We start from the raw sequence: 27,593 nt of genomic DNA, 5'->3' as shown, positions 1-27,593 counted from the left end.
ACTCCACCATCAGATTAATTTTTAAAAGGTTCATGCTACCAATGATATTCTATCAAATCCATGTTTCTCACACTTGAATAAGCACATAAATCACCCTAAGACCTGTAATTTAAAATACAAATTATAATTCCATAGGCCAGGAGTGTGGCCTCAGATTTTGCATTTCTAACAAGCACTCAGGTGCTGCTGGTCCACCACTGCAGGCTGAGGAGCGAGGTTATTAAAAGATGTTACACCTAAATCCTTGCAGAATTTTAATTAAGCCACATAGAAAAAATGTGAACACATGAAAACAGATAAAACTTCATAAACCTATCTAATGACGTCATAATCACACTATCTGCTTTCAAGGCTGAAACACTGGGCATTTTAATATAATTTTCAAGTGATACACACTTCATTTTTTAAAAAGATTTTATTTGAGAGAGAGAATGAGAGCAAGAGAGAACATGAGAGGGGGGAGGGTCAGAGGAAGAAGCAGACTCCCATGCAGAGCAGGGAGGCCGATGTGGGACTCCATCCCCGAACTCTAGGATCATGACCTGAGCCAAAGGCAGTTGCTCAACCAACTGAGCCACCCGGGTGCCCCGATACATACTTTAAATACGGGAAAATGACTGGTTTGTTTTGCTCTTTTAGAAACAAAGGTAATAACTGCCAAATGCAGAACGTTTTCATATAGCCCCATAAAAGCCACAATACATTTGACTCAATAAATAACTCCCACGTCTTTAAGCAAATCAAAATTAATTTAACCTGATATACATTCCTGCAGTTTAAATAAACTATGCCGAGCACATCTGCTGTTGTGAAATGGTACAATTTTAAAATAGTGACAACACAACAACAAAACAGAACGCAATAAAAAAACTTCCATCAGACCATAAACAGCCTTCTCAAGTTATTTCCCGGGCTGAATCAGAAATTACATTTCCTTAACGCCTGCCACCAGGGAAAAATAAAACACAAGGGAGTGGGGAAAGCTCGGGTGTCTGATGGGAGCACAGGACATTTTGGTACAATGTATGGTATGAAGTAATATATTCAAGCTCAATTTATGTTGCTTTGCTTTTGCTTTATGGGCATGCTCCGTAGTCCACGTAGAAGGATAAACATGTATGCTTTAAATAAAATACAGAATAATAAAAAAAAAGAAAAGTGAAATAGAAGAGACAAACGTTCTCTTGCCTATTGTTACCACGTAAGCAAAATTTAAAGGTAACTCACTAACACATTTCAATGAGTGTTCCCTTCATGAGTGAAATAATTTGTCTTTCTTTTTTCACTCTAAAGAAAAAAAATTTAGGTATAATATTTCGTGTGCTCAGGCAAGGAAAGTTAAAAAACAAAACAAAACAAAACAAACAAAAAACCTTTTCTCAACTTACTTAGGCATGATCAACGGCTATGCTACCTAGACTTGAAAACAGGGTTTTTGAACCCTTCAAGATACTTTTTTTGAAATTTCTTAAATCATTCTTTTAATAGATTTCATGATTGGTGTCAATTCATGCTAATTGGTAAATAATATAATAGAGTCAAATAATGTATTATCAGAAGAAAGAGAAATAAACATTCTATGAATTTATTCTTCAAGAGTTCTAACCAAATGATTATTTTAAAAGAATTCTCCCCTCCTGAACAGTGCTTAGTATGTTCCTTGTGAGCAGAGAGAAAGTCTGAGAATTAGGTCTGTCTTTTATTTTTTTATTTTTTTTAAAGATTTTATTTATTTATTTATTTGAGAGAGAGAGAGAGAATGAGAGATAGAGAGCACGAGAGGGAAGAGGGTCAGAGGGAGAAGCAGACTCCCTGCTGAGCAGGGAGTCCGATGTGGGACTCGATCCCGGGACTCCAGGATCATGACCTGAGCCGAAGGCAGTCGCTTAACCAACTGAGCCACCCAGGTGCCCTAGGTCTGTCTTTTAAAGGACAGGAAGAAATATTTAGAAACTACCAAAAAGAGAACCTGAGAAACTGTAGCAATAAAATTTTGCTTTGAAAAAGCAAAAGGTTATAGAAGTATCTTTTAGGATAACCTGTGAAAATAAAATTGATATTAGATAGATACAGTTAAGAGTACGCCTTATTTACTTGTTTTTTGTTGTTGTTGTTTTAAGAGTAAGCCTTATTTAAAAGTCAAGAGACTACAGGAATGATTCCTCAAGATTTTCGAGTCATATATTTTTAGTAATTTAAAGTTCCTGAAACATCTCAAAAATATCCAACATGTTAGAAACAAGAAAATTATGAGGAAGCAGATCATTTAAAGTTTTAAAAGTGCTTTTCCCTGCTTAGAGGTTTTACCAGGGATCAAGCCAGAGGAGTTGAATCTTCCATTAATTAAAACCCAGTGTATTCAAGAACTTCTGGCTGATGTATTTGCATATCACATCAATGACAAATGACAAGTGGAAAATATTTCATAAAGTTATCTAAGAACAACATCTAACACAGAAGCTTCCAAAGCATCAGAGGTTTTTAGAGTACCCTATCTTGCATGATCATTTAAGCTTTTAACAACCACGATTATCAGGAAATGATGTCTCTTATCTAAATGAAAACCTGCCTGTCACAATTTAACCCCACTTTTTATTTATTCTAGCTTCAGGAAACAAATACATGCCATTAATATCCTCCATATAAAATCCTTTTACTCACTTGAAGGAATGATCATTCTAAACTTTCTCTTCTCAAGAATAAATGATAGAAATTTCTTTAAGTTTTTCTCAGATTTCCTCTTTTACCATACTTCTCTCAGGGTCAGGTCAAAGAATTTTCTTTCCATACAGACATCAGGGACCTTCTACACAACAATCAGGGCCCATTATTGTCCAGTTAGGTATGTCCAGAAAGAAGCCGAGAAAAGCAGAGTAATTTGGGTCATGTTCATTCATTATCCTCTGAAAACTGTGGTTTATGGGCGGCCTCACTCCTACACTCCCCTAACTCTTGTCCATTTCTTTTCTTTCTACTTTAAAGGCTAGGAGAACCTCTACCCCAACTCCCTTTTCTCGTTAAGAAAGAGGAAAAGCCTGTCTGTCTCTATCGCTAATAAAACAATAAAACTATAAAATGTTAGCACTGGAAGTGACCTTAGAACTTATCAGTCTAACCCTATCCTTTTTGCATGAGAAAATGGGAACCTAAATTGTTCAGTAACTTTCTCAAGGTCACAGATGACTAACCAAAGACTGCCTTTTCAACTAAATTCAAGGCTTCTTGACTAAATTCAAGTCTCTGTATACATTTTCCTTCTGGTTAACCAGTTTGGGGAGAACTATATGCAACAGGGCATAAAAGGTATTTGGTTTTACATTTAAACTCATAAAATGTTTCCCTAAAACCATTACCATTAAAATAATTACTACCTATGTATTAAAACTTACTAAAATAATTGCTTATATTAAAAAAATCTTTAAAAATCATTAGCTATAGCCTTAAAAAGACATGGAAAATTAACAGATAAGAAGACAATAGGCTTAAAACCTCTTGAAAAGTTCACCTTTTTGGAAAAAAAAAAGTAATGTGATCATTTTTTAAGGGTGAGCCAATTGTCATCACTTCATACTTGAAATCATTATAAACTGAGTAATACTCTTTTTAAAAAAAATATTTTATTTATTTATTTGACAGAGAGAGAGCGAGAGCAGGAACACAAGCAGGGGGAGTGCGAGTAGGAGAAGCAGGCTTCCCGCGGAGCAGGGAGCCCGATGCGGGGCTCGATCCCAGGACCCTGGGATCAAGACCTGAGCCGAAGGCAGACGCTTAACGACTGAGCCACCCAGGCGCCCCCTGAATAATACCCTTTGAAAGGCAAGAACAAATTGTATTTCCACACAATTACTGTTATGGTAAATATGTTAAGTAGGAAGTAAAATAAACTCAAAAAGTAAATATGTATTTTTAAGAGGTTAAAACTTGCTATTTTTTTAACATGGCAACATTATGCAGATTACAATCCATCCTCGGTAACATCTCTAAATTTTTTATATTTGAGGGAGTTTGGAAAGGGGTGAGGGATTAGAGAATTTGGCACAAGGCTGAGTTTGCTTAAAAAACACACTGCTTTCACCTAGATTATGTTATCTTGGTGGGGTTTATATAATTATAAAACTCTGGTTCCTGATTGTGTAAAAAAAAAGAAAGACAGCTTTCTTTAAACTATTTGGAGATACACAAATATTACATACTTGACTAATACTTTTTTTAAAAAGTTTAAAATGGAAGAATTTAGCCTTTCTCTTTCCCTTTCTCCCACCTTTCCTCCCCTCCTCGCTCTCTCACACGCACACTCGCTCTCTCACACGCACACTCGCTCTCTCACACGCACACTCGCTCTCTCACACGCAAAGTCACTCTCTCACACGCAAACTCGCTCTCTCACATGCAAACTCGCTCTCACACACACACTCAGAATAAGAGGCTTTCTTCCTTTTTTGAATGTGACATCAAAGGGCCCCCCAGTTGTTTGATTACTTTAAAATCTTCTAAGAATATACATTGTTCAGACAATAATCTTTAGGTATAAATAAGAAGCTAAGAGAAGCAAAAATAGAAGGAAGGAATGAAAGAAGGAAAGAAGGAAGGAGGGAGAGAGGGAAGCTTTCTTCTATCTGCTTGTTATATACAGGAGAGAAGAGTCAGAAAGATAATAAATGTCTAAAAAAATATACAGAACCTACAGAAAGAGGGTTTTGTTTTGTTTTTTGTTTTTTTTTTGTCTGAGAAAATAAGGTAGCTCTATAGATACATTAAGTCTTCAGATTAGGTCTAATAAATACTGGGAGCAGCCAATCTTGATAACTACTAAGCTAGAAGACAAGAAGATAATGGGCCTAAATAATAGCATGAGTGACTTAGGGGAAGTACAGAAAAGAAGCAGTTAACAGTAAAGGTCACTGAACCATGAATTGGTTGCCAACTGTGATGTCTCCAGAGGTCTTTCAAAATGGGATTTATTTCCATTTGGCCACAACAGTTTAGCTATAACCCTGTCTGGTAAAGGAACAGAGTAGTTGACTCTTAAAGTGCTTTATATGCTATGATTTTAAGAGTATGGAAATTCAGAGACAAAGCAGGATGATGGATATATCCCTCTGGGAAATACTCCCAATATTTTCCCTTCAGATTATGTATATACAAACATATACTCTGCTAGAAAATGTCCTCAAAAATATTCTTTTCAGCTAGTATTACCTTACGTTGATGAAGTACTTTGTACACATAGCTCATATGATAAATCCAGAAGATATAACAAAATTCCAAGAAAATATTTACATAGTTAATGCAACAATGATTAAATTTTTGAAACTTTCACACCAAGATCTCAATTTTTGAGGAATAATGGCAAATATATTCAAGTTTATCCTTATAAGATAAAGTATTAAGATTCTTCACTGTTAGCAATGGGCGATATAATTGTTTTGAAATGTAATGACAGAAGACTGCCACAGTATGTGAGTCTAAAATAATTTAAGTATTCTAAACTCCTAGAATAACTCTATAAAAGATTTCATAGTTAAGCAAATTTATCTATGGTAAAACCAATCCTACTACTAAATGACTATGGAATTCTCCTAATTCACAGATACTAATTTTCATTATTAGTAACTAAATTCTAATGAATCTTTAAATTGATGTGATTCTTTTTTATTCTCATATCATTTTTTTTTTCATTGACTAGCAGGGCTCAATTAATAAATCTGACAGACTAGGATTGTAAACACCACATTCCAGAAGAAGGTGAATGAAGTAAAATAGTGAGTTATGAGACTCTTTTGGGAAGAAATGCATTTTTATTAAAACAGAGGAACACTCAGATTTTCAAGTAGTGAAGGTAACTACCTTTGAACTGACAGAACCCCGTCACTGTTACGCTGGAGAAATTACATGCATAGATCCTCATGAATGATAATATCTCTAACAATTAAAAACACTTGGGATTTTTTAATACTAGGTGTGATTTCTTTTGGGGGAAAAGACTGAGTTTAACTTAAAAGCCTGTCATTATGTCTTTCAACCTTTCAGACATAAAAATAGAGTGATGAAAATGGGCATTTTTAGAATATATTTAATAGATACATAAAATGCTATGAACTTTTCCCCTCCACTCAAATATCTCCCATTCCTTGAGGATCACTTTTCTGGAGACAAGTCTGGTTGTCACAACTGAAGGGGGGGTGCCACTGGCATCTAATGGAGAGAGGCCAGGGACGCTGATAAACATCTGACAAAGCACAAGACAGCTGCGGGCCACAAGGAATGGTCCAACCCCACATGTTAACAGTGCCAGGAATGAGAAATCGTGCTATAGATTAGCTGTTCAAATTGAAAGTTTAACAGGATAGTTGTGAAGAATTATTTTCCCACAAATATACACAAGGTAAGTTGCACAATGCCTGACGTATCATACTCAGAAAAAGTTAATACTTTTCTCTTTTCCTTCCACTTCTAAAAAAGGCCACACTTTTCTTTTTTTTTTTTTAAGATTTTTTTATTTATTTATTGAGAGAGAGAGAGAATGGTAGAGAGAGAGCATGAGAGGGAAGAAGGTCAGAGGGAGAAGCAGACTCCCCGCTGAGCAGGGAGCCCGATGCGGGACTCGATCCTGGGACTCCAGGATCATGACCTGAGCCGAAGGCAGTCGCTTAACCAACTGAGCCACCCAGGTGCCCAAGGCCACACTTTTCTTTAAAATATTTTTTATTTATTCATGAGAGAGAGAGAGAGAAAGAGAGAGAGAGAAAACATGATCACGGGAAGGGGCAGAAGGAGAGGGAAAGAGAGAAACAGACTCCTGGCTGAACAGGGAGCCCAAAGCGGGACTTGATCCCAGGACCCTGAGATCATGACCTGAGCCAAGGGCAGACACTGAACCAACTGAGCCACCCACGTGCCCGTTCTGAAAGCAGTTATTAAATGGTACAACTCAGTTATTTGCCTACTAAAGAGCCTGAAATTGAAATGCAACTACCTGACAATCTATGACCATATGTGTGCCACCTGACATAGGACCTCAGGATCATAATTTTGATGTTAATACTCCCTAAGTCAGTTTAGAAAGCCAGAAACCTGGATCTTTCTTCTCCCTCCTCCTGGAGATGTACAATTCATTACCAAACCCTATAGCTTTTATTTGCAAACTCCTTGTGCATTTCATTTCCCTCTTTCTAACTCTGCTACCACCACTCTGGCCCAAGGTCTCCAACAGTGCTCAGCTGAACTACTGCTTTGCTTTTTTTCCAATCCAATCTCACAATGTGGCAAGAATGCTTAAAAACAAGACCAAAGTAAACTAACTGGATTGTAGTATGTTTCTGCTTAAAATCTTTCAATATGGTTCCATTGCTCCTCAAATAGAGAGGAAAATCCTTACCTTGGCCACTGCTCTTCAGTGTCTTCTCATATCACCGGTCCCCTTTCACCTCCCTAACGTAGCCTCAGAGGACTTCTTTGTGTCCTTGAGTTTACCATGCATCATCTTAACTCTGGTCCTGTGTATGTTGTATCCAGGGATCCCTTCTCCCCACCCCACCCGAGGCTTTACCTAGTTAATTCCTACTTACCTTAGCTCTCAGCTCAAAAAACAGATCTCCAAGGAACTCCCCACTAAATCTGACACTAAATCTTATCCACAATGCCATATATTCTCACAGCAACCTCAATTTTCCTCCCATAGCACTTCTTATAGCTTAAAATTATACATTTATGTAATTATTCTATAAATGTCTATCTCCCAAGCTAGCCTATAAGCTCCATGAGGGTAAGGATTTAATTATTTTCGTTGCCATTCTTTCTCTAGAATTAACCAAATTGAGAACATTACTCCCATTGTAAATATCTGTTGAAAGAGTAAACAAATGACAGTCATGTTCCCATCTGAAAGTACTTTCGCCGTCCCTTTACAAATCCACTTTTTACATTCTGCTAATACTGTTGTTTTTTGTGTCTATCTCTCTTCTTCACTTGCTATGATAAGGCAGGACCCAGGTCTTAGTTATCTGTGCATACTGTTTTGTATATAGAAAGTGCTCAAGAACTTGTTCATTTGAAAATCTGGAAGCCTACCCTCAAATGGCATATTTCATAAAGGGTCTAGAGTTGAGGTACATAATGGAATAATGATACAATTACCCAACTGAACCAGATCAAGATCCTCTCCAGAATTAATCAGGTCTATCCTGAATAAATCACATAACCTTTCTACATCTCAGTTAAATAAAGAGCCATCACTTAGCGAACTACGTGTTAGTTCATACACTAGAAACTCTCCCAGCAACTCTGTAGGGTAGTGTCCAATATGCTATTTTTCAAAGGGAGGAAAGTGAAGATTAAGTAACTTTCTCTCCTTTTTTTTTTTTTTTTAAGATTAAGTAACTTTTTAAAGGTCATACATCAGGTAAGAAATGGAGGACTGAAATTCAGGTCTGTCCAGCTGTTAAAATCCTTCCTCTTTTTACTACATTTTATGACTTCTGTGTTAAAAGAGTTAATAAACCTTATTCTAATATAATTTTGGTTCTGTTTTGGCCCCATGACCTACACCAAATAACTTCTGATAAGAAATTATTTACAAAGGAAATCATCAAAAAATGAAAAAGCAACTACTGAAGGGTGGAGGGGAATATTTGCAAATCATATACTTGATAAGGGGTTAATTTCTAAACTACATAAAGAATTTATACAACTCAATAGAAAAAAATCTAATAAAAAAATGGACAGAAGATCAGAACAGACATTTTTCAAAAGACCTACAAATGGCAAACAGATACCTGAAAAGATACTCAATGTCACTCATCAACAGGGAAACGCAAATCCAAATCAAAATGAGATATCACCTCATCCTGTTAAAATGGCTATTATCCTAAAAGACAAGAAATAACAAGTGTTGGCGAGGATGTAAAGAAAAGGGAACCCTTGGGCACTGTTGGTGGGAATGTAAATTGGTACAGCCACTATGCCAAACAATATGTAGTTTCCTCAAAAAATTAAAACTAGAACTACCCTACGATCCAGCAATTTCACTTCTGGGCATTTACCCAAAGAAAACAAAAACACTAAGTCGAAAATATATATGCATCCCCGTGTTCACTGGCAGCATTATTTACAAATAGCCATGATATGGAAACAACCTAAGTGACCAACATGAATAGATAAATTGTGGTATATATACAATGGAGTATTATTCAACCATAAAAAAAAAAAAAAAGATATCCTTCCATGTGAGACACCACAGATGGACCTTGAGGGCATTATGCAAAGTGAAATAAGTCAGAGAAAGCAAGACAAATACTCTATGATCTTACTTATATGTGGAATTTAAAACAAACAAACATGCAACAAAAAATACCAAGCTCACAGACACAGAAAATAGATTGGTGTTTGCCTGAGGCAAGGGTAAGGGGTAGGAGAAAAAGGTGAAGGGGGTCAAAAGGTCCAAATTTCCAAAAGATAAATAAGTCATGGGGCTATAATGTACGGCATGGCAATAATAGTTAATAATATTGCATAGGTAAAAATTGCTAAGAGAGTAAATCTTAAAAATCTTCATTACAAGAAAAAAATTATGTATTAATAATAATAATAAACACAGGCCATTATGTATGGTGACAGATGTTAATTAGACTTTTCATGGTGAGCGTGTGGCAATATAGACAAATATCAAATCACCATGTACACCTGCCACTACTATGTCATATGTCAACTGCACACCAGTTCAAAATTATTTAAATGCACAATTCATGTATTAGTATATTAAATTAACATGGACATATAATTACTCTTTTCACATGTGAGCAGGGTTCACACATATAAAAAGGTTTTGAGGAGGAAACAAATCATGTTATATTTTACATTCTCATGGAAAATCAATGTCAAAACAGCCAATTCCATCTCTGAAAAGTGATGTGATGCAGTCTTTTAGGACGACCACTATAAATGTCAAATGTATGTAGTCAAGCATCAAATGTACACGTTCACAGTTTACTATAGGATATCAAGACATCTCTGACCTCAGTTTCCTCCTCTGTAAAACGGAGCTAAAGTAAATTATTTCTAAGTCCCCATCCATGTCTAACATTCAAAATCTCTTCAATCAGGCACAGAAATTATATGATTTAACATTTATTCCCAAGAAACTTAAAAATCAGGGCAAAATTACTTATTATCAATTATATTTAATAATTTAGTACATTTTAGGGGAATAAAAAGGCTAAGGAAGAACCTAAGAGGACACCTCATCTCTTTACTAATGACCTAAAAGTACACTGAAATGGGTATTCCACCATCCACAAAGTTAACTTTAAAAGCACCTTTGTAAAATGGCCATATCTTTAAGCTTTAATTGTGCAATGCTCTAAGTTCTCTCCTAATAACATTGGCCACACAAAATAAATGTCCTACAGCTAAAGCTCACTTTAACAACTATTTATGGATTTTCCTACCCTCATAAATCTGTTATAAAGCAATTACTCAGCTGTATTTTGTCTTATACCTATTTTAGTATTTTCTACAGGTGTGTTTATACTGGCACATTATTTATCAAGTCCTGAGAATGATAGTTTAAAAGCAAATTAAAGTGCTCATGGTATTTTAATCAGTTTTGCAAACTCTGGGTGTGATATTATAAAGTAGTAACTTCCAATTTATACAAATCCTTAAAAACAATAAAACAAAAGGAAGCCTATTGTATGTTCAAATTATTGAAATAAGATTTAAAGGACACCAGCTGCCACACAATTATAAAGTGTAATGATTCTAATGCTAACCCTGATGTTTGGAATATGCTGAAATGATTTGTGAATCTACAAGAATGAATACTGTTCAGCATAATTAACACTGTATATACCTGTAAGATATTTGATATATACCAAATAATAAAAAAATCAATTCATACAAATGCATAAAAAGTCAAATTTTCAATTATCTCACATATATAATTTATCACTGGGTTTATCATTTTTAAAAAAGGTGCCCTTAGTGTCAAGTAGTCTACAATTACTCTATTTATGACTATTCTCTTTTAAACAAGCATTGTCTCAAACACTTTACGTCCTAACAGCTCTGGATAAAAGAGAATATATCAATGTGAATTGACTTACAATTATTTACTTAACATTAAGTGATACACAATATCACATGCAATATCATACAATAATTCCATGTTTTAAAGTTATGTGAGATTGTTAGCAATGAATCTAATGTTGTAAAATGAGCTATCACTCAATGACTAGAGCAAATAACTATTTCTCTAAATTTCATTCTCAGAGTGAGCAATTCAGATGGTATAGGTTCACACAACTCTATTACATATTTCCAAATTGATGCCATTATTTCAGAATGTAGGTTGCTAAAGAGAGTCACTAAGTTTTACATCTATAACTGGGTGATGAGACAACCTCACCAACTCATATGTAGATGAATAAATCACAGGAAAGCTCAGAAGATAATGGAAAGCCCAGGATGTGCTATTTACTAGTGTGGGGCTGTGTCATTATTTGTCACAGAATCATCTTACATATCAATTATTTCTTGAAGCTGACTGCTGTACTTATTTCCTCAAATATGCACTTGGCATACGCATTGAGTGTTTCACATTCTCCGTAGGAAGGCCATGTGGTGACTGCTTTTCCTTTAGGTTAATGTTTAAGATTTTACATCAGTTTGTTTGAAATAACTGAAAGCAATCCAAAACCTTCTTGAATAAATGAAAGAAATCTAAGAGAACGTCACATCTCCCACAGTCATTAGGGTTAAAATGGCTATTTCTGGAAGGCTATGAGAACACAAGAAGTTCTTTACTTTATCCTTCCTATGGGGGGAAAAAAAGGGAAAGGAATCATAGGCCATAATGCTGCTGGGTCTCAGTCAAATCCAACAGCATAAAAAAACCATCAGGAGTAGAGCTCGGCATCCTATTTATGCCACTGGATCAGAACAGCTAGGCGAGAGAGCCATTCTTATAAATCAGTCTCTTGTTAAATTCTGTAGTGGGACTTCATTAAAGCCCTTGGCTGATGGCATTTTACTTTCAGCCTGTTCACAAAGAGCTCAACTGGCAACATGGATTCTTTAAAAGTCTCTACTCACACATCTTCTTTCTTGAGATTGTGTTTTACAATCGCAAATCTCTTTTTCTCATCAGCCCCTCAAATCTTCTATGGGTTTTTTAAATCATTATTTTAACCACAAAACAAACAACAACAACAAATCACAAAAATACCATGACAGATTCTAGAAGGGAGGCATTTGGAGTAAGACTTTTGACTTAAGCAGTAAAAGGAACAATACATATACACAGGAGGTGGTAAATAAATTTAACATTGTGATGTGTGTGTTTTATATATATGTTATATAATGACATGTGCTTCATATGTGTGTGTGTGGGGGTGTACATAAACACACACACACATAAAATGTTCCCCAAGCCCTGAAGTACTATTTACTGCAGAAAGAATCATTCCCCAAAGAACCCGTCTGCTACATACCTTGTCAGAGTCTGGCAAACATGGCACACACATATCAAGGTTCTCAAAGTCATCAAGTAAAGCTTTGGGGGTCTTATAATACGTGTTTCATCAAAATGTTGATGAACTCACAGTTCTTAACCAGGATCTTGGATTATCGTAAACCTAACTTGAACCTGCAAAAAGGCCCCCTGACACCATTAGTTTTGGCTTTGACTCAAATAACCACATTAATGGGAAGAAACAATGTACTATTATACTGCGGCTTTTCTGAAATCAGCAATTTAAGCAAACAGTTCCAACAAATGATTTAAATGAAGTCTACATCAAAGAAGGGAAATTTAGGACTGAAGGGTCCAGTTTTTTTCTCATTACTTCCTTTATGCCTAGAAATCATAGGAGCTCTAAAAAGTCACACGACTCTTGCACAAAGATCTTATATGCTGATAGAAAGCCAAACATAGTGAACCCTATTTAAGGAAACCACAAATTTACAAAATAGGCCCTTTTCCCCCAGAGTTTGTTTTTGAATGCAAGTTTATTAAAGTTTATCCCCTACTCCTGGCAGTAAAATCCACAGAAAGCTATATTGCTTTACTTTTTACCTACATTTTAATTTTACATTCTGAAACAATTATTTACTGGTTCATTAAAAAAATGTCACACACACACATTATGTTACATTGTGTGAGATTAACATGTGGTTTGGTTATCTTCAAAGTTGCTATTTCACATCTCAGAAAATGGTGAAATGCACAAATGCACGCAAAGGTGCATTTCCTTTAATGGATTATGATTTCTGATCTATTGTCAAGACTACTATGGTTTTAGATCATATGAACATTATTAGCGGAGACCATCTATCCAGTTTTTTAAATCTAGTTAATTTAATTGTTCCAATATATGGATTATATTTATGGGAGAAACAGTGAAGGTTTTCAATATTAACCATTCTATCAAGAAATTCAGTAGCACTGAACATACCAGGAGTGATAATAACTATTTTAAAGATCTAAGGGTATCTTGTTAATTATGGATCTGTTTAATCGAAGAAGCCAAACTGATTATTTGGTTCTCAAATACTTATCAAATACACATAATTAAAACAAATGAAAAGTATTTTTAACAAAATGCAGAATTTTTTTTGTATTATACTTCACTTGCACATTGTTGCCCTAAAGCAACTAGAATAAAAATTAACATTTTCTAAAGATTTATTTATTTATTTTTAGAGGGAGGGAGGGAGGAAGAGAGAGACAGAAAGAGACAGACAGATGGAGATGGCGGAGGGGCAGAGGGAGAGAGAGAGAGAGAGAATACCAAGCGGACTCGCCAGTGAGTGCAGAGACTGATGTGGGGTTTGATCTCACAACCCATGAGATCATGACCTGAGCTGAAATCATGAATCAGACACTCAACTCACTGAGCCACCCAGACACTCCCCAAAAGTAACATTTTTTAACCACCTTGATAGTCATTGTTTATTGAAAATTGTTTATTGTGTCACTATGTAAAATATTTTAGGAAATGCACTTGTGACTCAGATCTGAACCCTTTTATAAAGCTAGCGATAGGCAGCTAAGAGCACTGAAGCTACATGAATTTTTGATTCTGACACATACAAAGATATACCACTGAAGTGACCTCCTCCTCATCCTCCTTCTTCATATCACCTTCATTCCTTCTACTTTTATTGAACATTTAAATGCTTCACACAGGGATGCCTGGGTGGCTCAGTCGTTAAGCGACTGCCTTCAGCTCAGGTCATGATCCCGGGGTCCTGGGATCAAGCCCCGCACTGGGCTCCCTGCTCCGTGGGAAGCCTGCTTCTCCCTCTTCCGCTCCCTCCGCTTGTTGTCCCTCTCTCATTGTCTCTCTGTCAAATAAATAAATAAAATCTTTAAAAACAATAAATAATGCTTCACACAATGTTCTAAGCATTTCATATTTATTAGCTCATTTAATCCCCACAGCAATCCTATGAGGGAGACATTTCACCCCCATTTGACTAATAAGAAAACTGAGAATCAAAGATTTAATAGCTTGTACATTCAGCATTTAAATCCAAGTGAGTCTGTCAGAACAGAATGTGCTATTAATTCTACTCTATGGAATGTTTCCTAACAGTAGCAGGAAAACAAAAAGAAAAGATGTCTCCCTAAAGACTTTCCAAGGAAATATTAAGGACCAATTAATTTTCAAAGATAGATCTCAATATTAAGGAGCCACAGAAAATTATCTTTGCAGAAAAAGAAAACACTGACCAAACTATATTAATCAGTGACCAAAACATTCAAATCTCTATGGACAAAATAAATATTACTGAGAATCTGATGAATTTTTCATTGTTTTGGAAGGAGCTGATGAGAAAAATAATCATAACGACAATTGCTCTTGCATAAGCACTTCATAATCCTCAAACCACTTTTACGAGAATATAAATATTGTGTTAATCATCTTATCCTATTTCCTATCAGCTCACTGATGTTTACATTACATGTGCATTTATTTTTCAACAGATGAGAACCCTGAAATTCAGACAAGTTGAGTGACTTGCCCAGGATCTCACAATTGGTACGTATCAGGGCAGCCCTTGATTCACCCACACAGAAAATGCTACCTGAGCGCCAAGGATGCCCCAAAGACTGAGAAGGCAAAGCAAACAAAGTGTTCTTCTAAGGAACTCAGAGTGAAGTGGGGCGGACATTAAGTAAGTGGCATCCAATGGGTACATGAATGGGGGAATCCGTAACCTGCGCTTGGGTGAGGACAGTGTGCCCCGCTTCCTTGAGGATGCTCACCTGAGCTGTCTCGGAAGGAGTCATTAGCAAGTAAAAGATATGGCAGGTGGGGGACAGGGCATTTTAGACCAAGGGACCAACATAAAGAAAAGCCCAGAGGTAAGCGACATGGTGGTACGTGCATGAAGAAAATACATATAAACGATACAGTGGTACGGCACTAAAGGGAGTAGTGAGAGGTGACTGAGTGACCAGGAGAAGCACTGTTAAGTATTCTGGATCTTACCCAGGAGAGATGGGGTATGATGTTCAGATTTGTGTTTTAGGGAAATGAACCTGTTTTGTGGAGAATGGGTTCTATCGGACAAGATGGAGGCAAGGAAATCGGATAGAGACTGACAGACGACAGAAGCCTGAATAAAAGCAGTGAGGCAAGGGTTAGAGAGGTGGTGGGAGGGTTAAGAAAATATTTAAAAGGCAAAAATAAGTAGGATTTTGTGATGGTTGACATGGGAAAAGTGCAAGAGTAGAGCATGACCCCCACCGCCCAGCCTATCTACTGGTATGTGTCTGTGGGTTGCCCGGCTTGCCACTGATGCAGAGAATATGAGAGAATTCAGTGTCTGCCTCCTAGTCTGCTTCCATGTTAACTGCATCACTATTATTTCCTGTGAATAAATATTCACACTCAGGGTTTGTAGAAACCCAAAAGCTTCGACAAGCCTCCGACAGCTGTGTCTTGTCTCACTGAAAGTTATAACTGCTATTCAACTCCTAGTTCATTGGGACATTAAGTAGGGGCCAATCTAAACTGTCGTGCCCAAGATATTTCAGCAAAGCTGCTTGTTTGAAGCATGTGGTTCACTAGCAGCAAGAACCGAGGCTCTAGGAAACATCCCATTAGCAGCAATGAAGTCAGCCAAAAGACAGTGCGGGTCTTTTTTTTTTCTGCCTTTGTGTCTCCTTGGTCTCACGTCAATCTCAGACTTTAAGGCTCAGCCTTCCAGAGCTGTCAGTGGCTAATCAATCCTAATGAGGAAGTACTCCATTCCTTCATCATATAGTAGGCATAAATACTTATGGGAAGCGCCAGACAAAATAACAATTCTTCGGGACAGAAGAGAATGCACATCCTTTTGATGATTCATTTGAACAATTCCTATTGTATGCCAACAATAAATTTAAAGAGATAGCAACATCATTCATCAGACCATGTTTTACAATTAAAAAAATAAAACAGGTGATGAATTAGAGAGAATGGAGTAATTTCACATCAGAGGAAGAAAAACGGACATGCACTTATCAGAAAAGGGCTGGGATTTCAGAGAAATCCCACTCGTCTGGTTTAGAGATGTTTGGTATCTGCCTTTTCTTTTAACAGAGCTGTTGCTGAAAGGGCAGAAAAGCAACTGTTTCTAGAGCTTCAAAGAATAACTGGTCTCTAAGAGTGGCCTGCAGAGGAGTGCAGTGAGGTGTGAACTCAGATCTAAATGTCCAGCTTCCTGTGTCAGACAGGCCCAGCACTCAGGGCTGAGGGAAACGAGAAGACTAAATGTCTTTTTAGTTCCTATTGTAAGAGAGACAAACAAAAGTGGGATTCGATTTTCTTAATGGGTCAACTCCGCAAAGATAAAATGTGATGGCTTGGGGAATGGGTGTGGTATGGAAGTCTGTTCTCAGTCTGGTGTCCTGTGACAGACACAGTGACGGGAACATGATCATTCTGGTGGCAGTCACAAATTCACTTTGGAAACAAAATTGTGACAGTAATAAGAGCTGCTTTCTCTGTAAAGTTGCAAAGGGAGTAGAAAGATTAATAATGCCCTCAAGTTTGCCTGGTTTAAGCAATGAGGATCACTGAAGCAAAGAATCGTACAACCTCTTAGAAGTAGCACATAGACTTGGGAACGGGAGAAATTCAAGAGTTTAAACTAAACTCTCTATGGCCTCATGCTCCATCTTTCTTTCTGGATAGCACCCCTCAAAAGTGGAATGATTTCAAAAGCTATCAACATGACCATCATCATAGATGCGTAATTACTCATTTCAAAGGGTTTGTTTTAATACAACAGTACATAAAATTCTTTTTCTTCCTTTATTTTTCATTTAGTGCTTTGAAGTTGCCTCCACCATGCTTTTCCTAAAGTCTAACTTCAACCAAACCAAACCAAACAAACAAACAAACAAAAAAACCTTCCCTTTTTAAATTAACCATGAGTTGGTTCACAAATAAAAATCAGTAAAAAATTTAGGTTAGCTATCATGTGATTCAAGAAGAACTTCAAGGTCCACCTGGCAAACATCTAATAAAGGTCTAATAGGTTGAGACTATTTCAACCTATTAGTCTATTTTACTATTTACTAAACCTATTTTACTATAAAATAGTAAAATAATATGAAACAAACCTGTGATCATTCTCAGAACACCAAGCAGAGGCATAAATTCTAGCAGTTTCAATGGCACACTGTTTAAAAACCTGGCAGGGAGCCTCTATGCATCTATTTTGTTCTGGTTAGATTTTCTATTTTATAGGTATGTCACAATGTATAAAATGGTTATAAATACCACAGGATATATCTTGTGCCTTAAAAGACGGGGTCATCATACAATATAAAACACAAGTTCAGAAGAGAATTCATTCCTACCCAACACAGAGCCAGCAATCCTAACACTTGCCAAATTGAGACACTAACAAATGTAATCAATCAAAACTGAGATGACATTAAGAAGATGCCTGATATTTTGTGTGCATTTTAGGTTTACAAAGAGAATTCTTGAGGAGATGTGGAGATGTTACCCGCATGGAGAGTAAACAGGGCAGACATGCATTAAGTATAAATATAGTAATATTGATGGTTTAAATTTATAGGTAACAAAACTTAAATTGCTCCAGAGAAGGGAGACTAGATGGCTCAGTGGGTTAAGCATCCAATTCTTGGTTTCAGCTCAGGTCATGATCTCAGGGTTGTAAGATCAAGCCCTACTCAAGCCAACGCAGAGTCGGCTTGAGATTGTCTATGTCCCCCTCTGCTGTCTTTACACTTCTCTCTCTTTTTCTCTCTCAAATAAATAAATAAAGTCTTAAAAAAGGTTATTCTAGAGAATAATAGAATGTTAAGTTATGTTAACTGAATTTTCAAGTTAACTGGGGGTTTAAGCAGAAAGACTTTTCTGTGGTAATCATTCCAAACAACATTATTTCAACATTTTTTATTGGTCATGTAATAGACATTAATTATTTTTCAGTAGGTCAAAGTACGGCAGAACCTTTGAGTCTCATTCAGTTTCAATGAAACCCCAAAACTGATATGCAAGTTAAAGGACTCTGGATATTTTTTTTGAAGAATTGCCTAAATATTTACGGAGCCCAGGATGCACACATTTTAATCAAAAATGTCTTAACATTGCCAAATTTTATTACAATTTTCCTTTTTTCAGAGTAAAATAAAATCTGCTGCATTATAAATAATCAATATTTTGATTTGGCTCAATGGCTTTGCGTTTGGCTGCTCAAGAAGTAATCCATCCAATGTCACATGAGATACATATGTGGTGTAGGTTTTAGAGGTGCAGTTACTTGCTAATAACAGGGTATGACCTCAAATTTTACTCATGGCTTAGACTGATTAATTGAAGCTTCCAAGTGGTCATAAAGGAGAATAAACAGTTTTTGAGGATATCTGCTCATGGATCATCTTACCAGTCTTAGAAAGAATTACCTGGAAACACCCTATTTTAAGGAAAGATAACCTGAGGTGCTGAGAATCAAAATGATTGCAAAACAGCCACTCTTCAAGGCAATAGAATCAGAATTGGGGTCAAATACCCTCTGCTGAATGTTTTTCCATAACAATAACACTCCACTGAACATAAAAGGTAATCTTTTTGATCATTTCTATTCCCAAATCTTTATTATTTTCATTAATTTATCTAGTTATGTTGCAAAACTTCAATGTAAGTCTAGCACTAGGGCTTTGACAGCACACACACACACACACACACACACACACACACACAAACCCAACACATTTACTATAAAAACTAGTAAAGTTTCTTTTGTAATGAAAATGTAAAACTATATTTGAGAAGAGTTTTGAATAATTTTTAGATCATAAATTATCATGACTATATTAGTAGTTCACATTTCTCATTTACAACAGCAGAGAAAGAACAACCCTGTCTAGAATTATCTGAACCATACAATTTTTCTTACTAAATAGCCAATAATTATTAAAAATTAAGCAATAAAGCTGTCAATAACACTAAAATGAATACAATACTCCTTTGTTATGAAACATTTACTCTGTAACAGACAATATGTTAAACTTTTTTATATATAAAATTTAATTTAATCCTTATAAAAGCTCTGAGTAAATGGGTAAATACCCGTTTTACATGTGAGGCAACTGAGGTTCAAGAAGTTTAAGTCACCTTTTCTAGGTCACAAAGTTAGTCAATGACAGAAACACGATTCAACTCAATTCTGACTCCAATGTCTATGCTCTTAGCTATATAATTCTTTGTAACAGATTTCTTCCAGCTCTGATAATACCCAAACTCTAAAGAAAAATTTTAAAGTCCTTTATTCTTTCTATAGTTCAAGTAAGTTCTCACCCCAGGGATTCATGAACTTGCTTGCTTAAAATAAAAAATAAAGGGGCACTTGACTGAATCAGTCAGTGGAGCATGCAACTATTGATCGTGGGGTTGTGAGTTCAAGCCCCACGTTGGGCATGGAGCTTCTTACTTTATTTAATTTTTTAAAAGATTTATTTATTTATTTGAGAGAGAAAGAGCACAAGCAGGAGGGGCAGAGGAAGACAGAGAGAGAATCTCAAGCAGACTCCACACTGAGTGTGGAGACTGCAAGGGGCTTACTCTTTAAAAACAAAAACAAAAATAAAACATAAAAACAAATTAAATTTCTATGTTCAGACCCAGATTCTTAAATCAGGTTCTCCAGGGGCATCCCAGATAATTGGCATATTTAATAAGCTTCAGATAAGTATAGATATGTAAGTTCAGATACATTCAGATAACAAACTTCAGATAAGTTTAGGACACCCTGCCTAGTTCTACCTTTGGCTCTAGTCTCTTTCAAACACAGACCAGTAGGCAGCCATCATAAGATGGCAGTCTATTCAACTTTGATCCCATAGAACCTACTACTGACATTCAGAATCAAAGCCACCAGAAGATGCTTGAATTTCCCTTAGGATGTCCCTATGATATTTTTACCACTCAAGCAGAAGGTTGGAATCCATATTCATATTTCAAATTAACAAGTATTTATTAAATAATGTGCCTACTCTATGTCCAGTATGATGCTAATCACTGTGAAGACTACACAAGTACAAAAAATAAGAAAATCCTTAGAAGGAATATTGAAAGAAAAATGTACAGGTAGAGTCTCCAAGAAAGCAGAATTGGGATTTCAAGAAAAAAAATGGAAAAAAAAGAAGTGATTCTCAAATCAAATTTATTTTTTAAATATTAGAACTAATCATGTCTGTACTGGGGATGAAAATCCAATGGGCACCCTCACTGAAGAGGGTTTTTTTTCCAGTAACTTCTACCTGGAGCACAGAGTTTTGTTGCCCAACATCAACTCCCAAAATTAAGTATTTCTTGTATGAGGGGTGAAGGAAAGGAAGATTATTTGAGCCCATACTGACTCTAGTAGTTCCTTTTAAAAATGAACCACAAATAAAATACAGAAATTAATATACTACTGAATTTATTATAATGGTTTCCTGCTATCAAATGGATTCATTTCAAATTACTTTCTCTTGTAAGTAGTATTTTTCTGTATTCGATCTCAAATGAAGAAAAAAATACAACTTCTCAAGTTTCCTTTTTTTTTTTTCCTTAGTTATCTTCTAGGTTGGGAATCATATTACTTCCTTTGGCATATTATGCATACTATCCTAGAATGTTAAAGATATTTTAACAGTGATATTAACATGCAAATTTTATTTTAATATTTGGATAAAAGAATACATTCTCATCAATATACAGATCTTTCACAAGTTTATAGAAAACCCAATGCAGTTGAAATAAAAAATTCTAAATTCTTTTTTTAACTCTAAATTCTTTTTTTTTAAAGATTTTATTTATTTATTTGACAGAGAGAGACACAGCAAGAGAGGGAACACAAGCAGGGGGAGTGGGAGAGGGAGAAGCAGACTCTCCACTGAGCAGGGAGCCCGAAAAGGGACTCAATCCCAGGACCCTGGGATCATGACCTGAGCCAAAGGCAGATGCTTAAAGACTGAGCCACCCAGGCGCCCCTTAATTCTAAATTCTTAAGGTAGGTTCCAGATTTGATCATTTGTACCCAATTTCCATTGAAATCCAGGCTTAGGGAGTAAGAAGTCCATATGGAAAACTTAAGGCTGAATTAGCTTTGGATTCAGTTTAAAATTGCAGAAAGGGAAAAAAATTAAAAAATAAATAAAATTGCAGGAAGAAATTCTATTTAGATTTCAATGTCCACTGTAGACACAGAGGAATGGCTATTATTAATAAAAGCATCAGACTACCAAGGTAAAGGACTTTAAAACATAAAGCGAAACGTATCTCTTTGACTAATGTGATAGACAACCAGCCTCCCTGTCACAACTGCCTAAAGAAAGACACAGCTTTTCATGCCTTGTCTTCGTTCTGGGCTCCTTTTACTCCCTCTGGAGGGCTTTTGAAGATTTGACATCTCTTAAATTTGTACTTGCTCTAAACGTAAAGGGGTTTCCTTTTCTTACAGTTTTAGTCTTACATGGAGTTCAGGTCTAACTTAGATGAAAGAGAAGTAGTTTAGGCCTTAGAAATTCAATGTTTGTTCTTGATCTTTTCTTTTTTTTTTTTTCTTTTGTTTTTATGAGGTTGAGCTAAAAACCCTAAAGTGGGACATAATGGCTTACAGAAAGAAAGAAAATATTCTTTCTTCTTCTTCTTTTTTTTTAACTGTAAAAAGCCCACAAGGCTCTTTTATAGAAAGCCCACAGTAGAAGCCCTCCTCAAAAGCCACCTTTTTCTTCACAATAGCCTTAGAGGAGACAGTGTTCAGGAAAGATGACAGTGCCAAGTGTTGCTAATGTCAGACCCAGAAACAAGCTAAGTGGGTTAGGACCCAAATCCCTGTTTACTCTATATACTTGTCAAAATAGGGGAGTTTTTTTCACGAGCAAAATGTTTTCTAAAGGTCATTTTGTCTCTCAGATTCCACAATACAGAATCTGTCCCTAAAAAGAAAAAAAAAAAAATGAGAGAGTTCTCGGATGAGACATAGTGAGAAATAATCGGTATGGTATCATGAAGAAAAGGGATTATGAAAATGGAAAACATCTGGATTATGGATACAAAGGAGGTGAAAGAACCATTTCTGGCACGTAGGTTTTAAGACGTGAGTCTGACATTCAAAAACTTGTGGCCATCAAATGTGGCATCCATTTGGACTCATGTAACATCAAATAATAAATCTGTATCAGAATTAGCCAAGTGCAGATGCAATTAATTCATTCAACAGACATTTACTGAATGTCTGTTATTTCACAGGCCTGTAGGAATAAAAAGAAGATGGTGGGTGTTCCTCCTCTGTGGATGGATCGTACATTTCAGAGTGAATTAGAATTTTCTTATTTCGGTGTTCTGAGTTGTACAGACCCTGGAAAGTGCATGGTCTGAAGGACTGGCAGATTTGTTTCCATTTAAAGACAACGTTTTCATGGTAATAGCTGTCATTTAATTAAAAGATTAGAAGGGCTCTATGTCTGAAGGCCCAGAGATTAAAGCACACTCTCCTCCTCTACTTCACCAAGGCAGACCTCTCCATAATTTTAACAACTTAATTCAATTTCCTGTAACAAACACTTATAGAGCTCCCATAGGCAAAATAATAATTTCTCTAAATTATGTTTGAATGAAATATTGATAGCACTACTTGAAGTCTATATTTAATGTAAACTACTCGAATAAATCATATTTTCTTCTAATATCCACATCATCCTTCTATGATAAAGCAACCACAAGCCCTACCTTGGACAGTCAGAGTAGCTGATGCTTCAGCTTTTCCAACCATATTTTCTGCAACACAAGTGTATGACCCCATGTCACCAGCCATCACTTTCCGAATCTTCAGGGTATGATCATCTCTGATTTCATATCTAGTGACATAACAAACAAATGCAGAGTTAAGTGACATGCTACTTAAAAAAAAATCCCATCATTAGCAATATGATGCCTCTAAGGCAACAAATCAACAACATGAAATATTCTCTTCAGAAAATTTAAAACAAAAGGTGAAATTTTGTGGTGTCCCTTTTTGTAGGCATGCAGATAGAGCCTGTTTTCCCAATTATGCTGGCTAAACAATTAAAATATTTTCCAAAAGGATATTTTTGGGCAACGTTGGCACTTCTTCATTCATTTCCTCAAGCTACTGTCCTCATACTAAAATTAAAAGATGGTGACGGTTAAATAAATTCTTATTATATGCTGGACTTTGTTTTATAGGTTTCATCTTTTAAAATTCTTACAACAACTACGTGAAGTATTGGAACGCCTGGGTGGTGCTGTTGGTAGAGTGTCCGACTCTTGGTTTCGGCTCAGGTTGTGATTGTAGGGTCATGAGGTTGAGCCTTACATCAGGTTCTGCACTCAGTGCCAGAGTCTGCTTAAGTTTCTCTCTCCCTCTCCCTCTGCTCCTCCTGCTTGTGTGCTCTCTCTCTCTCTCAAATAAATAAACAAATCTTTTTAAAAAATCCAATTGTATGTAATATTGTACTCATCTCCATTTTAAAGATGAGAAATTGGAGGCATAAGAAAGTAAGGTCACCTGGCTTTGGCTCTCACCTGGTTTGGTGGCAGAGTTGATGCCTGAACCCAGGCTCTCATTCCAGAGTTTACTTGCCTTGCTTCATCTCTCCCCTTCAATGTTGGGTTTCTTTTGAAGTTTCACTTTCATCCTCTTTTTATTCTACATAATATCCCTGAGTTATATTAGCTACTGTAGGTTAAATATTGATCAGCTGCACAAACATTCCCAACCCCTATTTCACTGAAGCTCCAAATTCATAATCCCAACTGACTGAGAGTTAGACAATATATCCCACAGGTATCTAATATTTCTTATGTTAAATACAACTTTCTTTTCTTTCCCCCCTTGTGTAAACCAACTTCTCCTCATATAATCTCCTGGTATCTTCCTCCACCAGCCCTCTATATCTAACAAATCATCCAATTCATCAGTTTAGTTTCAGAGATTTCTCTCTACTATGGATCTCTATCCCTATTTCCTGCCCCAGGTCACACAATCCACATCTATTTTCTGGACAAAAACGACAATGGTGACCCTGCCATTAGCTTCACCCCACATTAATGTAATATCCACAGGGCTAAAAAATTATTTTCTCTAAAAAATAATCCTGTTGAGGGTGTCTGGCTGGCTCAGTTGGTAGAGCATGTGACTCTTGAGCTCAGTATTGTAAGTCTGAGGCCCACGTTGGCTGTAAAGATTACTTAAAAATAAAATCTTTTTTTAAAGACTTATTTATTTTTGAGAGTGAGAGAGCGAGTGTATTGGGGGGAAGGGCAGAAGGAGAGGATGAGTCTCAAGCAGACTCCACACAGAGTGCGGAGCCTGACGGGGGGGCTCAATCTCACAACCCTGAGACCATGACCTGAGCTGAAACCAAGAGTCAGATGCTCAACTGACTATGTCACCCAGGTGCCCCTAAAAATAAAATCTTTAAAAAATAAGTAATCCTGTTCAGACTAATCCCTTTTGACTCCTCCGTGTACATGCAATAGGATTCAAAATTCTTCAGTCTACTATACAAAGTTCCTGATCATTTGGCCCCAGTATCTCCAACCTGATATAGCTTCTTGCCACATGCCCTATGAGCTACCCATGCTAAACTTCCCACCACTCAAAGCGTGTGATGTTCTTTCTCAGATTTGTGTCTATGTTGTAATGTCTCTTTTCCTGGAATACTCTCTTCTCTTCTTTCTTGCTTTTCAAATTTATACATATTTTTCAAGGCATGGATTACATGTCACTTTCCTGTGAACACTCTCTCCTGATTTCCTACTCCCCCAGGCCTCTATCTATGTGACAAAAGGTTTGCCATGTTATTCTGTATCTATCCACACAAATCTTTTGGGAGCTCCTTGAGAGCAGAACTATGAAGCCACTGTAACCCCAAAACCTAGCAAGGGCTCAACACGTGTTTGCCGAATGAATGGACAGACAGCTTAAAGACAACACCTGAAAGCATCATTTCACAGTCTCGTTCCCTGAGGCTGCAAGTATACCTCCACTCTTAACCAGTTTCAAGACTTGACAGATACCAAGAAACTCTGACTTCTCCTACCCTTCCCTGGTGATTCTGTAGCTAAGGAAATAGAAACCTGCTTTTTAATTGGCTCATACCTGTATTTTTACTGCTATACCTCCCCCCTTCCTTTTCCCACCTACTCCCATACAAGAAATGGCTAATAATTGTGCTCTGGTTAGACAGAAGAGAAACCTATTGAAGGAAAATCACATTCTACAAGAGTTCCCTGGGCAGGCCAGGGTCATGAATCTAAAGTTCTTATGTGAAACCCTCAGAGAAAGCATGGTAACCTCCTCCTGATTCTGATTATCTCTAATATTGCATCTGGCCCCTGATCAAAAAGTCTAGAGTAGACTAGTCTAATGGCAGGTGTAGAAGCAATGGTCCAATGAGAACAGTAGAAATTCTGAGTGGATGAATCATATCACCAAATTCCGATCTGTACCTGGATTTGGGCAGTTCTCCATCGTCTTTTCTCCATCGTACCGTAGGCACAGGGTCACCTCGGGCCTCACATTTGAATTCTGCACTGTCATCCACAGTTACAGCCAAGTTACTAGGTCTCTTCACAAACGATGGTCTCTCTAAAATTAGAAAAAGCCATCTCAAGAACAGATAAAAATAAACAGACTAAAAACCATTTTAGATGTTCATAAAGACATTTATAATGTAAAATATTATTTAGAAAATTATTTCACAAAGTTCCCTTCTTCTAGAAGCTCCTCTCTAGGTTTCGAGTTTTCTCCTAGTTTTTTTCCCATGTCTTGGCTACTTTAGCTCAGGCTACTTGATTAATTTCTTGTCTCCTCTCCCACCCCGGTAAAAATATTCGTTTACCTTCTAAAAAGATGACTTCTTTCTCCCTGCTATAAAGAAACTGAAAAATGATAAGCGATCTACTTTACAGTGAGTGGATTAGATAAAATTTCACTTACCCAAAACAGTTAGCTCTGCTACTTCACTCTCACGTTCCCCAACCATGTTGGTACCAACACAAACATATTTGCCAGCATCACTTTTGCGGGTGTAAGTAATCATGAGCTTTCCGCCTCGTATCTTAAAAAAAAGTTTTACAGGAATACTATTACAATTACTTTAGCCATGTTGATATGACAGAAATCTTCATAAGTGAAGTCTACTTTCCAAATGAAGAACAAAGCATAATTATATCAAAAAGTTGATGTGCAGTATTTGCTATATTTATAGGTAGTAAGTTTAGACAGAATTTATACCAAATATAAAAGAGGCCAAACACTTTTACTTACCTACATCTTCTTATACAGGTATTGCATTCTGTACAACTAGAAATCTATATTTCTAAACTGGCCAAATTCTTTTATATCATTTAGTTAAATGAAAACCAAACAAGTGCATGAATAATTCAGTTAGCAAGCAGGAAAAAAAAGGAAATTCTTTTGTTTTTTAGATTTTTTATTTATTTATTTCACAGAGAGATTGAGAGCACAAGCTGGCAGAGGGGCAGGCAGAGGGAGAGGGAGAAGCAGGCCCCCTGCCGAGCAGGAAGCCCGATGCAGGACTCGATCCCAGGATCCTAGGTTCATGACCCAAGCCGAAGGCAGATGCTTGACCGAATGAGCCACTCAAGTGCTCCAGGAAATTCTTAATACCATATGAGCATAATTAATATATAAATTCACATTAGCTATAAGTGATTTCAAGGAAGTGTATTCTAGTACTAGAAGATGTGGAAATAAAAATGTCTCTAATTACTTAATTTGTCAGAGTTGCTTTAAAGGAATATATCGTTAAAGATCCCAAACCATGCACAAACTGACATGGTCTAAAAAAACATAGGTGTTGCTGCTGCCCAAGCAGTTTCTTGGGGACTTGGGAGGCAGAGACTGAACAGACCCCAATAAATCATCTCAAAAGTCATTTGGACACACTCTTGAACATTTAATTATTTGAAGAAGAATTAATTACAAATGTAAGCCGACTTCCAGTACAATAAATAGGCCGAAGTTAACTATGAATTAAGATCAGTTTGAGGAAACTGAACTATCTTTACTTAATTTAATAGGCTTTTGGTGGA

At 36.5% G+C, this 27,593-nt stretch overlaps 1 protein-coding gene across 1 annotated transcript in view; it reads right to left on the bottom strand.

Annotated features, from left to right (window-relative positions):
- ROBO1 (roundabout guidance receptor 1) overlaps positions 1-27,593 on the bottom strand; it is a 1,115,645-nt gene that overhangs the window by 82,959 nt on the left and 1,005,093 nt on the right. The window contains 3 exon segments of the mRNA XM_027585188.2: positions 23,241-23,368; positions 25,986-26,124; positions 26,476-26,596. Of these exon segments, the coding sequence (XP_027440989.2) occupies positions 23,241-23,368; positions 25,986-26,124; positions 26,476-26,596 (388 nt within the window).

This window comes from Zalophus californianus, chromosome 1 (genome assembly GCF_009762305.2).
Source record: "Zalophus californianus isolate mZalCal1 chromosome 1, mZalCal1.pri.v2, whole genome shotgun sequence".
Taxonomy (NCBI): domain Eukaryota; kingdom Metazoa; phylum Chordata; class Mammalia; order Carnivora; family Otariidae; genus Zalophus; species Zalophus californianus.
The sequence above is the reverse complement of the archived record's forward strand: the minus strand, read 5'-3'. Positions and strand labels throughout refer to the sequence as shown.